The sequence below is a fragment of the Heteronotia binoei genome, chromosome 21 (genome assembly GCF_032191835.1).
Source record: "Heteronotia binoei isolate CCM8104 ecotype False Entrance Well chromosome 21, APGP_CSIRO_Hbin_v1, whole genome shotgun sequence".
Lineage (NCBI taxonomy): Eukaryota > Metazoa > Chordata > Lepidosauria > Squamata > Gekkonidae > Heteronotia > Heteronotia binoei.
Window position 1 is genome coordinate 186,424,189 of NC_083243.1, and position 16,873 is coordinate 186,441,061.

Consider the following 16,873-nt stretch of genomic DNA (forward strand, 5'->3'; position numbering starts at 1 on the left):
TCCAGAACAACCTATTGTTAACAGCCCTGATCAGGTCTTGGAAACTTAAGGCCGTGACTTCCTTTATTGAGTCACTCCATCTCACAAGGAATTAAATGACCTACCAATAACAAGGTGGCCTATAGAATCACACAAGAATATTCCCAAAACAAGGGAACATCATTGAGATTACGCAGATATGCATAGCCGGTAGCTGTGCCAACCTAAACAGAGTTAAAACTCTTCTAAGCTGTTTGACTTCAGTGAATTTAGGAAGGGTATGACTGCTTAGGATGGCAGAGGGAAGGGTAAAACGGCACCTGATGGGTTAACTCAGTTTATCCTTGCCAGTTCCCACCAATTTAATCATTCACAATTTTTGCTAGACACTAAGGACAATTGAACATGGCCGATGCAGAGTCCAAGCAAGCAATGCTGAAAGAGCAAAATCCAAGTCTTAATTCAGTGCAGGCCTCAAGTTGTTATTTCCTTTCGAGGCACTTTAGATTCTGCACTTTCAGTCGCTTGAAAGACCGCTGTTCTGCTAATAAAAATAAATAAAATGTGTTAGATGTTCATTTCTGCACGACGGCTTTCAAGAGGTTCTTTCTTAGATGAGCATTACTAAGTGCTTTGTCTTTAGAGCTGCACTACTTTAGAAAGGGCAAAATCTAAAGATTCTGTGCTGCGGTGCATCTCTTAAAGAAGCTTCGTTCTAGTTTTATCACTGCAAACTTCCATGGAAACCAATATGATAATGAAGGTTTTCTGTATCCTCACTAATTGAGTTCCCTTGGGCATGCACTGCATGCTCTCATAGCAGCACTTTTGTGATGGGAATCGCAACCAAGTCTGCTCGGTCCTCTCTTTTGTTCGGTCTCTCGCTCCTAAGCCAGTGTGCCTTTTTATTTAATAATTCGCTTCGTGCTGCAGGGTTTGGTTTGGTTTTTTAAAAAAAAACAGCCTGTTACTGAAAGAGAGTACTTTCCCAACCTAAAACTCCAGCAACCGCCTCTGCTCATGAGAAAGAATGAAATAACGGCAGCTGAGAGGAAAAACAAACTTCCGCAATGCTTAGAGATGTATAGAAAGCCAGGGTGATTGGTGTCTTGGTTTCCGTATGCATCATGGATCCATGACCATTCGATCTCTGCACAGACTGCCTTTTTCTCAGAAAGCCTATCAGCGTGTCCCATATGGTTGGCAAATGTTTGGCTTAGCAGAGAATCAAGAAGTGTGAGCAGAGCATTCTAGAATCATGGGTTTTATCTCTCCCCACATATTCCCCAGAGAGTACCGAGATCGGGAAACCTCGTTATCCCCGGGCCAAAAGAAGCCCGCTTGAAATCTACCAGGGACAGGGCCGTCTCTGTTATGGCCCCTTCCTGGTGGAACCAGCTGCCGGAGGAGGTGAGGGCCCTGCGGGACCTTGTTCAGTTCCGCAGGGCCTGTAAGGCAACCCTCTTCCGGCTGGCTTATAACTAACCGGCACAAGAAACTAATTGTGGTTTATTAGACTTCTGTTGCTCTTAATGTTTTAATGTTAAATGTTTTAAATGTTTTACATATTTTAACTGTATTAAATACCTAAACTTAATTTATGTGGGATTTTATGCTGTAAGCCGCCCTGAGCCACTTGGTGGGAAGGGTGGGGTATAAATCATAAAATAAATAAATAAAAATCTAAGTGATACATAACCCCTCTTAGGGATGCAAAGCAACTCGTATCGACAACCAAGTATATTTAAATAAGCAATGAAAACAAAATGCATTTCGGATAAGCACAAAGCCACGCTGTGGACTGGTTAATTCAGGGGCTCCCGAGGGTTGTGGGCTAAGAGTCCTTTGGCTCCTGCCCTGTGGAGGAGACATCTGCCTTTCTGGCTCCTCAAGGTGTGTGTGTGGGGGGGGGGGGGCGGGGGCGGGGCTTGAGGCAGCAGATGCTGAGCTGCTGACCGTCGCTCACATGGCAATGACTTCCAAGGCTGTATTTACTTCCTGGCAGTGATCTCTTTGCTCCTTAAGTGATCGGTTGCTGTGTCTTCAAATCCAGTGGTCAGAAGAGCAAAGTTAATTATTTTGTGCATGGGGGAACATTTTTCTCTTCCAGGAATGAATTGAAGCAGGAGAACGCTGCCGCTAGCCCTGAAGATTTGTTGAGTCCTCCTAATCTGGTCCCTGCCGAGGAAGCGGATGTTTTAACGGTATGGGAAAGGCTTGTCTTGGAAGGCAGGTGGTTTTGCTTTGTTCTCGCTGTACCACGGATTGTACTCAACGCGCTTGTGCTGTGGGACAAAATACATACAACAGCATTCCTTCCCTGGCAGCTGTAAAGCTTTTCACGTTGTACTTCAAAGATTTTTCCTAGCGGTATTTTTTGAAGACCTTCTTAAAGGTTGGGGCGCCAAACAGTTCAGAATTTTGCTGAGTTTGTAGGTAGGAAGTCTACTTCGCAAGACATTTGAACATTCTAGTCCACAACCTGTGAACTTGCTGGCACCCTAGGCTGGGAGGGTGGGGGCAGCAGCTGCTCTTCTTGCATGATTTGAATTGCGGGGGGGGGGGGGGGGAGGTGCTTGAAAGCTGCCCCCACCCCCACCGGTGATTCAAATCGCAATGGGAAGAGCAGCAGGAGTACTTGCTGCCTTTCCGGTCCGATTTAAAGACCAGTGGGCTCTTTAAATGGAGGGGGAGGCTGGGCTGGCTGCTTCTGCCTGGACTCCTGCATGATCGGGAGAGTGCCCTGGAGCAGGCGCCAGCCTCCTGGGTGATTTAAAGGTTCCACCAATCAGGGGGACCTTTCCTGGGTGTGGGAGGGGCAGTGGCTGCTCATGTGTGATTGAAATTGCCCGGGAGGGAGGGGGGGTGGCTCTCACCCTCCCAGGGGGCACCCAATTTGGTGCCTCTCTCAGGGCCACTGCCCTAGGCGACCGCCTGAGGTCATCTAGTAGGCATGCCTGGCAACAACGTTACGTACGGTGCTACTGCATTAATCACAGTCATACTGCTTAATGAAAGCTTGCTTGAAGTGTAGTTCCTCGTATCCCAGTCTGCAAGCATATATATAAAGCAGCAGAGGGGAAAGATGACATCCGGGCGAAGAGCGTTCTGAGCGTTTTAAAGTGCTTAGCGGATCCATTTTTGTTTTGCAGAACTCTCCGGAGGACTCGGAGATTTTGTTGACATCCCATACAGAAAACCTCATTGACTTCGCAGAAGCCACGCCTCGGGTAAGGATGAAAATAAATGGTATCGCGTTGTTGCTTGGCACTCACCGTTTTCGTTGGGCAGCTGATAAGTTTAAAAAGGAGAGCGTAATTGATTTATGCCTCTGTCATGTGCACACAAGGCACCTCTGCTTCTAGCCAGATTCTTGTCTGAGCTCATTTCTCATGTAGTAATTCTGCAAATGAGCCTTGGGATAAGATTATATTAGGAGTCTGTTACAAACGCATTCCAGAAGCCAGGTTCTGAAGCTGGCTGCAAAGATCGCAGTTCTACACCTGATTCATGAAATGTTGTTTGGTTTTTTTCGCCAGCCCAAGTGGCCTCCTTTTTTTATTCGTTTTATTCGAGTACATAGATGAAGAGAATGCACTCCTTCTGCGCAAATGAAAGGAAACAGACTGAGCAACAGACCCTGTTTCTACCTCTTTTCTCCTTTCACTGCAGTTTTGGGCTACTTTAGATTTAAAAAAAAAACTTAAATAATGGAATCTGCGATAAAGATAAGGTTTGTGCCACGCTCTGGATGGTGCCCATTATGTGAAAATGGAGAAGGTACAGGTGACTCACATAGGCTTACATAGTTATGTAATATATGAAAGGATAACCTGTTTATCTACACACACCCATAATGATACTGTACATGTGTATATTATATTTATGTCCTGCCTTTCTTGCATTGTGGAAATCAGGCCATTCTCATCCAGCCTCATCCCTGCTTAGCTCCAGAAAGGTCACTGTATCATGTGCCTCTGGATCTCACAATACATAGAAAGTGTGAGTCAGTTTCCTTTCCTTTGTCTCTGGGAGCAGAAGTCGTGGCATGGGCACCTTTGATTCGCTACCTGCCTGGTAAGGTCTAAAAGAAAATGCTGAGGGGGAGAGACAAATAGAAAGCCGTGTGAGCCATTTCTGAATCTGAGGGTAATACATGCTGCCTTTCTGAGATCCTTGTTTGCTTTTGGTTTTTAGGTGTCATCTCCACCAACAATTGTGCCCAGGTGGTTAGTGCCAGTAAGTTTCTGAAGAATCTTTAATAACAGTGAATGTTTCTGCTTGGTTACGATTTAGATGATTGAGAAATTAGATTTCATTTGATTAAATGTTGGTAGCTGAACTGCAGTTACTAGCCTGGATGTGGGGTTATTTTAGTTCCTTTTCTGTATTTAAAACGAAATGTTTTTAAAAAAGCAAACAACTTTGGTCAGATTTGAAGACTTCTGGTTTATGTTCCAAATCTAAAATGCTACTTAGCCTTTGCAAGAAAGGGAGACAGGGAAGAAGCCTACCTTTCACCCACCAGTCCTCTCCTGCAAGTTCCTTCCCCTGCATATGTGAAAGCCATACCTGGAATTTTGGCAACACCCCTCCCCGCCATACACACTTGCAGAGATAAAACAGAGTCCTTTCCTCCAATATGGTGAGTTTGCATTGTTTCACAGTCTTTCCTTCTTTGTCATTCTTTAATATAGAGTGGATTCATTTCCAATAGACCTCTGGGGAATGATGTTGCCTCAACTCTCAAGACAGCAATAGGGAGCCCAGCTGCCTCCTCACCTCCGCAATATTCACCTGAACTGATGGCCTGGTAACGATTTCCTCCTTGCTGAGACATCTGAATAAGGACATGGTCACCTGTTGAAATTCTCACTGGAATCCTACTGGGTTCTGAGTGCATTGCATTCATTTAGTCCCCCGGTTGTATTTTTTAAAGTTGTGAGAAAAGACTGTTGCAGCTGTGATTCTTTTCCTTCATAAGCCTTTTTATAAGGGGGAGTGGGGTTTAGGCTCCACCAGTGTTTTTCTGTCCATCCTTGGTACCCAATTTTTATCAATGTTTAACTACTTCACAATTTTAAAAAAGGTAAACGCGGACTAGGGTGTTATAAGAGGGCGAGCATGTGCATTGCTCTTATATACTGCACTATATCTGCTCACCGTTGGCCAATGGCCATGTGTAGTAAAAATGCTCCTGCCATGTTGGATTCCTCTTAAATTGATCAGCATGGATTTTCCTGTTCGTATTCCATGCAAGAGAAGGAATTCAAAGTAGTCGTCTTTTGAATCTTTGAAATGATTGGATGACATGTGTAAATTGGCTAAATCTGTAAAAGTGTCCATCCATACTTGAGGAAATAACCTTTCTTTCCAGCAAATTCCCTTCCCTTTGTCCCCCAGGCTCATATCCCATATCTCATGTTTTCTTTTCAGTCCTGTTCCTGAGGGCACTACAAGGCCAAAATGTTTACTTACTACTGAATAAGTTTTGCCAAGTCTCATCTTCCTAGCATCGCCAGTGAACCTTTAGAAAAGCCATACTTGGAATTAACCCTCCTCCCTGCTGAGACTGTGAGAGAAAAAAGCCTGGCTGTTTTACTAGCGATCCTCTCAACTGGAATAAAGTGTGCGACTGTAGGACGAAGAGCTGCTGGGAAGCTTGAGCACCCCCTCGCAAATACACTGGAACAAGTTCTGATGTAATGAAACGGAGGTTTCCATCCATCGTAGTGCTTTTGTCTGTAATAGGTCCTTTCTGCTTTAGAGGTAGAAACGGAACACAGTCACTGCTGTGAGCCGTTGAGTTTTTCTATGGCTCATAATATTGTAACCCAGCAATGGGGAAGATCAGAAGTTCCAGGGCCATCTGCTGGTTGTCGGTATAAAAGCATGTAGCGGTGATAACATTTTGAGACAGCAGTGTACACACACGTCCCTCCATTTCTGTACGATCTTCTGCTCTGAGCGCTGCTTCTTTCTATTTTTAATCAATATGGTACAAATCCTCATGGCCTTAATCCACTTTAGACTTTACACATTTCTTACGACATATGGAAGGAACTGCAATGCAACCCCTTGATATCAGTTTATCCCACGGACAGGCTGTTCTTTTAAGTAACTAGGGAGGAGAAGCATTCAGCTACCAAACTACCGAAAGCTACGGGAAGGGGGTGAACCGGTCCCACACTTATCATTCTGACAAAAATCTATCTGCAGTACTGCAGAGTAGGCTAAGTATGCCTTCTGCTGGAGCAGAATTTAAGAATGAAAGACTTGTGGAATGAAGGCTGATCCACGAGAGCTGTACCATTCTCCTGTGTATTTCCCTCCAGATGTTTTCTTCAGCTGAACAAAGCACACTGACAGCTTCGCCAGTCTCCTTTAAATCAGAGTGATGATTGGACATTTGGGGAAAGGGCCTTCCTCTCTGTGTTAAAGTGCTTTGGACTCTGTTTTGAACCAGTGCTGAAACCTTTTCTAAGACAAACTCAGGAAGTATGTTATTTGTTAATTAGTTTTTAGGAATTTTGTTCGTAATTTGACAAGTCCCTTGACTACTGAGAGAGAACAGCAAGACTTGGCATGCACAGTAGATGCACAATTTCTGTGTTTCACATACAATAACTTCAGTTTTTCCCGGCTCATTTTCAAAGCCGACAGGAGTGACGTCAAATGCATTCATCGCAATGGCTCTGCTTATAACGGTCTCCAGTTGTGAAGGCAGAGGGAAAAGATTTTTTTTTTCCGTTTTTCGAAGTGTGTTCTCTCGAACCACGATTTGCTGGCGTTATGTCTGTTTTCAAGACATCATTATATGTTGCAGGAGGCTAATTTTTCCGTTAAGCTGACTATTTAAACAAGAAAGCAAGAGAAACGAGTATGACAAAGAGATAACGTGAAACTCTGTAAGGGAAAGTGAGTGTCATTAATGTATAGGGACTGCCTCTGTGCTGCAACTGAAGTTGAGGTTTTGCTTTGTAGGTTGAAGAGGAACTATCTGTGTTTGTTGCAGTGTCACTGGACCAAACCACTATGCCAACTGCTGGATCACTTTTGTCTTTTGCTGGCATTATTGCTTGCCTGATAGAATGGCAGCTGCTGAGCTTTTTATCATAGTTGAAAGAAAGGCAGCTGTAAGAATAAGGGGGTTTTTTTTAGCAGAGTTGTGGGATGGCATTGGCAGGGGGTGGCTGACCCCTTTCAGTAACTAACTAAACAGTAACTAAGTTCTTACCTTGCTAATGCGACAGCATTCCTGTGGTCAGTATTCTTTGCCTTTTGAAACTGTTCTGGTAGTTTATTCCTCCCAGGTAGTAAAATCTGTGGCTCGGTGGTAGAGCATCTGCTTGGGAAGCAGAAGGTCCCAGGTTCAATCCCGGGCATCTCCAAAAAAGGGTCCAGGCAAATAGGTGTGAAAAACCTCAGCTTGAGACCTTGGAGAGCAGGGGAGGGACGGTGGTTAGGGGAGGGACGGTGGCTCAGTGGTAGAGCATCTGCTTGGGAAGCAGAAGGTCCCAGGTTCAATCCCTGGCATCTACAAAAAAGGGTCCAAGCAAATAGGTGTGAAAAATCTCAGCTTGAGACCCTGGAGAGCCGCTGCCAGTCTGAGAAGACAATACTGACTTTGATGGACCAAGGGTCTGATTCAGTAGAAGGCAGCTTCATATGTTCAATCAAAGTTACCTCATGAAACTTGATTTTCTAAGGAGACTGCTACTTTTTAGATGCTCTGGTATGCAGTAATGTGACCCCATTTTAGTCTTACTAAGTGATTTTCATTTTAACAATCAATTGATTACATGAAGCATTAAGAACCATTTTAAAACGCAAAGCCCTTTGGACTGTTTGTCCGTTTCATTCCCTTGAGGTATATTGCAACTTTAGCTTGTTTATAGAACATAATGTGCTGACTTTGGGGTAATGATATTTTTACAGGGGGAAAAAAATCACATAACTATTCTCCTTACCATTTTACTGACTGATAAAAGGCCTCCCCACTTTTAAAAAAAAAAAACAAAGGAATGTTTGATCCCACTCTCGGTATTTGGAAATTGTGAATTACTATAAATTGCAATAAACCCTATTGATATCCAAGGTAGTATTGAAACAAATAGCTACACTTGCTTACCCTTTTAGTGTCTGACAAGAAGAGCCTTGTGCAAGACATAAAATTTACTTTCCTTTATTCATGTTAATTGTGATGATACATGACTTATAACAAAATGTTCACTCTTGTTCAGAGCATGGAATACCATGCTTGTTGCTTCCCTATTATTCATTGCGCTGGCTGCAGCAGGAGTGGGGAGGTGGAAAAGCTGTGCTCCGTGGATGGAAATCCTTTTCTCCACGGAAACTCTCCATTGGATGCAAACAACTGTTGGATGATTGTAAGCTTAATCTAAAAACTTGGCTGTATGAAATAGCTATCCCAGAAGTTAGGCCTGGTTCACGTATTGCCAGTAGAATGAGGCGGAAGAATGGATCGCATCACTTGAGACCACAAACTGGATTCTGGCTTTTGAATATGCCTTTGTATAAAAAGACTATTCAAATAGTAACATAGAGCAAAGAAGTTCTACTGTTCGTTGCTTTCTGTGCTGGTTTTCTGTTTAAAGAGAATGTTCAACAGGAAGGCATTCCGAAATGTGGTACCCATCTGGGAGTCCCGCGAGGTGGCTTATTCTGAGTTTAGCATAGGGTTGCCAAGTCCAATTTAAGAAATATCTGGGGACTTTGGGGGTGGAGCCAGGAGACTTTGGGGTGGAGCCAGGAGACATTAGGGGTGGAGCCAAGATCAAGGCTGTGACAAGCATAATTGAACTCCAAAGGGAGTTCTGGCCATCACATTTAAAGGGACGGCACACCTTTTCAATGCCTGCCTTCCACAGGAAATAATGGAGAGGGGCACCTTCTTTTGGGGCTCATAGAATTGGACCCCCTGGTCCAATTGTTTTGAAACTTGGGGTATATTTTGGGGAGAGGCACTAGATGTTGTACTGAAAATTTGGTGCCTCTACCCCAAAAAACAGCCCCCCCCCCGAGCCCCAAATATCCGTGGATCAATTCTCCATTATTTTCTATGGGAATAAATCTCCATAGGGAATAAGAGAGTTCCCAGCAGACATTTCCCTCCCCTCCCCCTGCTTTCTGATGACCCTGAAGCGGGGGGGAGGGTCTCCAAACCGGGGGATCCCTGGCCCCCACCTGGGGATTGGGCAACTCTAGTTTAGCAGCCAACCACCTCATTCTCTTGTATGAGCGAACTAGTACCTATCATTGGAGGTGACAGTGGTAAACTTAATCATGTGATCCCTGTTCCAGATCCACTGATTATTGGGATGGGCTGGAAGGCACGGATTCGGCAGGATAATTGAGATTAACGTGTAGTGTATTTTTCAGATTACTTTTGCCTGAAATCAAGACATCATGCCGAAGCCAACAAAGCCACGTTAATGTCTGTAAAAACATTTCCAAATGTCTGGGAAGTACCTTTTGACCAGCTTCATGCATGCAAAATAATTACCTTAATTATGCACGTTCCATGTTTAGGTCCAATACGTACACTTAGTAACCCTTTCTTCCACCAGGCACATAACGTAACATGCACGCGAGACCACCTCATACTGGGTCAGTATTGTCCGCTGTGACTAGCAGAGGACTCGGGCAGAGGTCCGTTAGAATATCCCTTATTACCTGTCTCTTTTAACTAGAGGTACCAGGGACTGAACCTGAGACCTTCTGTATGCAAAGCAAATGCTCCGCCATTGGCTCCAGTGAAATATGTGGGGGGTGGCTGTTCGACATTGAGGTATGTATGTATGAAAGATTCTGTATAAAATATTGTACAACTTAAGCTTCCATGGGTATATCCTCTATATGGAACATCACCTCATAGTCCATTGCATGCATAGTGGAAGAGAAGGGTGAATCACAGCCACAGCCTGATGCAGGGGAGCTTAGGTTTCTGTGGAGAGGAAAATCAGATGTCTCTTGAGCATTAACATTCATTCCGTTTGAAACATAATCTCTAGTCTTAACGATGAAAGTGGAGTTAGGGAAGGCATCATTAAGTTCCACGTACCTAAAAAGGGTGAGGAAGACTACTGTAGCAAATGCAGCAGATTAAATGTTTTGATTACTGTTTGCATTCTCATTTTTTAACTGGACAAACTTCCTTTAAAGTATGTAAGAATGATAATTGTTAGAAGATTGTGATTTTTTTTTTAAAAAAAAATCCAAACACTAACTCGTAATTCATTTTTAAATGATGTAGAGCTTTACTGTAGCTCTCAGTGTAACGTATTTGTTTTATATGTGTGTGTACGTATAAGGCACACTATTTTATAATAAGATGTATAAACTGCTAGATTCATTGCACTGGGAACAAGCACTGTGATCTGTAATGCATTTGGAATAAGTCACAACCTGTTTATGCTGTAGACTATTTCTAAATATAACAACTGTGCTAAACGGATGCCTCAGTATCCTCCTTCAGCCGTGTCCTGTGATCTACACAGAATGGTGATCTGACACAAGTGAAAGCTTGTTTACAAATCATAAACACATTGAATGAATTTGCTGCTTTCCTGGGTTTCTGCTCGTCTTTTGTATGATTCAGGTGTTTTCTTCACAGAATAGCACACACACAGTGTGTTCTCATCACCTGCTGACAAGGTACATTAATGCTTTTAAATAGTAGTTGCGCTAGATGAGTTATATTGAGAGAAAACAACAGTGGATTAGTTTGATAGCTAACAGTTCTCATGACAGGGTCTCTGCTTAATACAGTATTCCTGTTTACTATTTGTGGTTGTTAAATGAAGCATTAGAATATACAGAAATAGAATGAGGACTTAATTCCCCCCCCCCCCCCCCAAGAGAGCTATTTAGAGTTCATTTCTGGTCTTAATAAATTTGACCCTGTGTTAATCTGAAATAGTGCTGAACAAGTAACGTGGGAGATACACAGATATTCAGGAGTTGTAAGACTTGTAACACTCAGTTTTCACTTTCTCAACGCTAGATTACGTTTTATTAATGGTCTGTTAACAGGCATTCTGTTCCCCATTGGGGCCTTGCCAGGAATGACCACTGTCAAGCAAATTGTCTTAAATTGTCCTTTTTAATCCCTAATATTATTATCAATTGGTGTTACAGTTCAATGTATCTATATTGTTTTATCTTGACATATGGGCAAATAGTATGCTCATTCCTTTCTGGGAACGATTTTTATGCCCTTAAAGGTTATTGGAATTGGAACTGGAATTAGTTCAGCACTCCCTCCTCCCCGTCGCTACCCATCACTCTAGTCAAAGCAATATAACCCACTACTTTCCCAGTTAACCAAAACACTACATATTTCAAAGGGGTAAAGTGTTACCAAAAGGCCGTGGCTGGATGGCAGACAGCGGAGAGGTTAACACACGAGTGTTTCAAACATGCGGCCTGAGGGCCAGATCAGCCCCCCAAAGGGCTCCTGCCAGGGCCACAAGTTCACTGTCATCTGCTCCCTTCTGCATCACAGCTTGCTTTGCCAAGCTTGCTCAACTGCACAGGAGCTACAGAGCAAAGCCTTTATTTTCTCCATTGGCTAACCAGCACACGAAGCAACTTATGTACAGAAGCTTGCTGCAATTTTAAGGTTATCTTCACGTTTTCCCCTGGGACTTAGGCTCAAAGCATTGACCATGAAACTTCTGTAATCGATGTCAATAAATCAAAAGTAGGCTTGCAACTTACAGGCACAAATCTGAACAGCATACTCAAGATTGCTACAGCACAGACGTTGTCTCCAGGTTATAATTCAAAGCAAGTTATGTCAGTTCTCAGAAATAAAATATTGCAAGAGTGCTGATCTTTTAAGCTTATTTTAAGTTTTTTTAAAAAAATTGTGTTTTTCTGTGTCCTTTATAAAGTTGATGTCTCCACTGCCCAGCATTACACACATGGCCCACTTGGCAAAGTGTCATTTATGTCAGACCCGGCCCTGATAACAAATGAGTTTGACACCCCTGCTCTAAGCAATTTGCATGGGGATGTGTTTCATGTTGTAACTGAAGTCTCTCAAGGACGTGAGATATCTTCCAACCAGCAGGCACAAAGGAAAGCAGGAAGGGGAAAGGAGGAGGGGGAGGCAGGAGAGACAAAAGGGAAGAGGCCAAGGATAGATGATATACCTAATGGTCAGCTAGATGGATATAATACATATATATATGTAGTACTACACGGCCTGAAGCAATAAAACATAATAAATGGCAGAAACCTGTGAGGGGTTCTGACAGGAGCGTCTTGTGCTGAAGAAAAACAACAAATTCACACGTGTGAAAAATAATTCTCTAAACACTTACAGCTTTTATTGGAGTAAATTATGTTTGTTCAGCATTCCTATGGGGAACAAGTTGCATGAAATGAATAACTAGCTGCTGCACAAGACACTCCTCGTATGATGACGTCAGCAGAGATCGGGACCACAGAGGTATAGAAGCTGAAGAAAAACAACTCGCTCCATGTGAAAAATAAGTATATAATCCACCAAATACAATTTCTGTCTCAGATAACAATACAGTGGTACAGTAAGAAAACCATCCAATGCACGACACAGCTACTGTCCAAAAAACGTGTAACATTCAAACTGTAGTCCAACGCTAAAAGAACCAGTCCAATTTCGTTTTGGATATGAACTATCCTCCTCCTAGGGGCTGTCTTTCAAATTCTTAGGTTCAGTAGAGTTGAAGAGCCGTAAGTCATTTTCTGGCTTCCGAAGTTTTTGTTTTATTTTTCTGGAACGCCACTGCCTATTTCAATCTGGCGGCATTTGATTGGGTGGATTGAAATTGGCAGTGGTGTTCCAGAAAAATAAAAATAAAATCTTGGGAAGCCAGAAAATAAATTATGGCACTCCAACTCTACTGAACCTAAGAATATGAAAGACAGCTCCTAGAAGGATAGTTCATATCCAAAATGAAATTGGACCGTTTCTTTTATTGTTGGACTACAGTTTGAATGTTTATTTATTTATTTATATTTTGACTTATATTCCGCCCTTCCCACCGAAGTGGCTCAGGGCGGCTCACAACACATAAACTTACATAAGTTTATCTTAAAAACATTTACATAATAAGGATTAAAACAATAAATTAATAAAACATAAGACATAAAAACCAGCAGTCTGTTAAATGCATTCTAATTCCATCCAGAAATTCTCAGTGTCAGTTAGTTGTTGTAGGCCAGCCGGAAGAGGACTGTTTTACAGGCCCTGCGGAACTGCCCTAGGTCCCGCAGGGCCCTCACCTCTTCCGGCAGCTGGTTCCACCAGTAAGGCGCCATTACCGAGAAGGCCCGATCCCTGGTGGATTTCAGACGGACCTCCTTTGGCCCGGGGATTACTAGCAGATTTTGTGAGCCCGATCGTAGTACTCTCTGGGGAACGTGTGGGGAGAGACGGTCCCTAAGGTAGGCAGGTCCTAGGCCATATAGGGCTTTAAAGGTAATGACCAACACCTTGTACCGGACTCGGAATGTTATTGGCAGCCAGTGCAGACCCCGAAGCCCCGACCGAATGTTACATGTTTTTTGGACAGTAGCTGTGTCGTACATCGGATGGTTTTCTTACTGTACCATTGTATTGTTATCTGAGACATAGAAATTGTATTTAGTGGATTATATAATTATTTTTCACATGGGGCGAGTTGTTTTTCTTCAGCTTCTATACCTCTGTGGTCCCGATCTCTGCTGACGTCGTCATACGAGGAGTGTCTTGCGCAGCAGCGAGTTATTCATTTCATGCAGCAACTTGTTCCCCATAGGAATGCTGAACAAACATCATTGACTCCAATAAAAGCTGTAAGTGTTTAGATTTAAATAATTTGCCATTTATTTTCCTTTGGGAAAAGAAATAACACATTTTAACCATCTTTAGCACATTACATTTTAAAAGGCGGTAAAGGTTAATTGCTGAAAAATCACAAAAATAGGAAAGCTAGACAAATTTGGATAATTCCCACATGACACTGGAATTTGTGAACCAGGCTAAATCCTCAAGATCACCATGGCAGTCTTTGCTTGTTCCTCTGCATCCTTCACTACGGGTCAAGAAAAGAGTGACTTCAAAGGACTACATTCTCCCTCTGACTGGAGAATAAAATACTTCACTCACAAACCTAGAAAATTAGGCATGGGGGAGCTTCATTTAATTGTAGGGACCCGTGAAATCAAAGGCAGCTTTTATTAGCCTGCAGTTTTGTGACTTGGAAGTATTGTGGAAACCCAATAGGCAGAGTATTGTGATCACACTAGATAAACATAGAAATTGGCATTCGGCGCATAATTTGTTGCCTCTAGAACCTTCGAATTTCATTTTTCTAACATGGCATTTCCTCCTGCAAACCTAGAACCCTCATACTTGGAGAATATCTATATAGGTTCTGCTGAGGTGTCTCTTCTCCTTCCTGATACCGACCCTTCACTTGGTGTGGGCCGGAACAGTATCGAACAGGAAGCCTGTTACGTTGGCTGCTAGACAGCTGGCACGTAATATATAGAAGGAGCCTGCTCTGTTGGCAAGGGCCTTTTTAAAAAAACACACATAGGAATAATATTGCCCTTTATTAAAGAGTTATTGTAGGGATCCTTAAGTTACAGTCGCAAATGCTAAACACAAGTTGTAACATTCAGCAGGTCTTCCGGATCAACAACCTGCACAAAAATATGTGTTCGGTCTGCAAGTTCGTTAAAGGGGGATAGGGTAGTTTAAGAAGAGACTTTTCTCCCTTTCCAACAATATGAGAACTTGTAGACATTCAATGAAATTGCTGAGCAGTTGGGTTAGAACGGATAAAAGGAAGCACTTCTTCACCCAAAAGGTGATTAACACGTGGAATTCACTGCCACAGGAGGTGGTGGCTGCAAGTGTAGACAGTTTCAAGAGGGGATTGGATAAACATACAGAGCCATCAGTGGCTATTAGCCATAGCTTATCGTTGGAACTCTGGGGCAGTGATGCTCTGTATTGGTGCTTGTGGGGGAGGGGGGGCACAGTGGCAGGGCTTCTAGTAGTTCTGGCCCCACTGATGGCGCCTGGGTTTTGTTTTTACGGCTACTGTGTGACACAGAGTGTTGGACTGGATGGGCCATTGGCCTGATCCAACATGGCTTCTCTTATGTTCTTATGTGACACAGAGTGTTGGACTGGATGGGCCATTGGCCTGATCCAACATGGCTTCTCTTATGTTCTTATGTGACACAGAGTGTTGGACTGGATGGGCCATTGGCCTGATCCAACATGGCTTCTCTTATGTTCTTATGTGACACAGAGTGTTGGACTGGATGGGCCATTGGCCTGATCCAACATGGCTTCTCTTATGTTCTTATGTGACACAGAGTGTTGGACTGGATGGGCCATTGGCCTGATCCAACATGGCTTCTCTTATGTTCTTATGTGACACAGAGTGTTGGACTGGATGGGCCATTGGCCTGATCCAACATGGCTTCTCTTATGTTCTTATGTGACACAGAGTGTTGGACTGGAGGGGCCATTGGCCTGATCCAACAGGGCTTCTCTTATGTTCTTATGTGACACAGAGTGTTGGACTGGATGGGCCATTGGCCTGATCCAACATGGCTTCTCTTACGTTCTTATGTGACTCAGAGTGTTGGACTGGATGGGCCATTGGCCTGATCCAACATGGCTTCTCTTATGTTCTTATGTGACACAGAGTGTTGGACTGGAGGGGCCATTGGCCTGATCCAACAGGGCTTCTCTTATGTTCTTATGTGACACAGAGTATTGGACTGGATGGGCCATTGGCCTGATCCAACATGGCTTCTCTTATGTGACACAGAGTGTTGGACTGGATGGGCCATTGGCCTGATCCAACAGGGCTTCTCTTATGTTCTTATGTGACACAGAGTGTTGGACTGGAGGGGCCATTGGCCTGATCCAACATGGCTTCTCTTATGTTTTTATGTGACACAGAGTGTTGGACTGGAGGGGCCATTGGCCTGATCCAACATGGCTTCTCTTATGTTCGTATGCAGGAAAGCATGTTCAAACTGTCATTCCCAAATATTCCGTCTGAATGCAGACAGGGCCAGCAGTAGGGTTGTGTCCTAGGCAAGGCCCCCCCACCACCCACTGCCTGCCCCATAGCTGACTTGCTAAGACACGTGATAGACTCCAGCTCTTGCCCAAGAGAGGAGTTGGGAGCAGAAAGTCCGCAGGTCTCAGAGCAGCCTGCCTGCCTGGCACTCTCAGACAGGGACGGGCAAAGAGGGAAGCAGCAAGGGGGAAAAAATCCTTCCCTCCCGCCAACCTTTTAATTCTCCCTTTCCAAATATCAGGTGCTGGGAGGCGTAGGGGGCATGTTAAGAGCAACTGCAGCCAAGAGCCGAATACCTAGCCCAAGAAAGGGCAGGGCAAGGCTGGAGTGGAGGCCAGTGACGGCCCCTCCTCCCCAGCTGCGAGCCCCTGGCTGCACATCCCCGTCAGGCCTGCCTCTGCTCCGTCTCTAATTCATTTCACACACAGCCAACCTCCCCCTTTCCAGCTGCACAAGACCTTGGGAGTAGGTGCAACCCGCCTGCTCAGAAGTAAGGCTTGGGTCTCCCCGGGGAGTGTGGTGGAGGGTGTCGTCATCCAGCAGCCGGCTCTGCCACCAGCCCACTGCTACAGAAGAGGATGGGGAGGGAGAGAGGCCAGCCCTGCCTGCCCGCCCCACTTGCTCACTCCTCCTGCAGGACAGCCCCTTCCCTGCCGCTGCAAGATGGCAAGCTGGAGGAGGGCGGCAGAGAGGCCAAGCATGGCAGCGGGGGGAAAGGAGCACTAGGGATGGTGGGGCACATGCAGGGAGGGGGAGGAAGCACCTGCCACCCCTGTGGCCAGGTGGCACCCTAG

The 16,873-nt window shown here is 44.3% G+C and overlaps 1 protein-coding gene across 1 annotated transcript in view; it reads left to right on the forward strand.

Moving 5' to 3' along the window:
- Positions 1–4,796, forward strand: part of EPB41L5 (erythrocyte membrane protein band 4.1 like 5) — a 125,103-nt gene extending 120,307 nt beyond the window's left edge. Inside the window, exons 21-24 of the mRNA XM_060262450.1 lie at positions 2,090–2,183; positions 3,132–3,209; positions 4,177–4,218; positions 4,677–4,796. Coding sequence (XP_060118433.1) covers positions 2,090–2,183; positions 3,132–3,209; positions 4,177–4,218; positions 4,677–4,796 — 334 coding nt within the window. The remainder of the gene's footprint in view (positions 1–2,089; positions 2,184–3,131; positions 3,210–4,176; positions 4,219–4,676) is intronic.
- Positions 4,797–16,873: the final 12,077 nt, after the last annotated feature.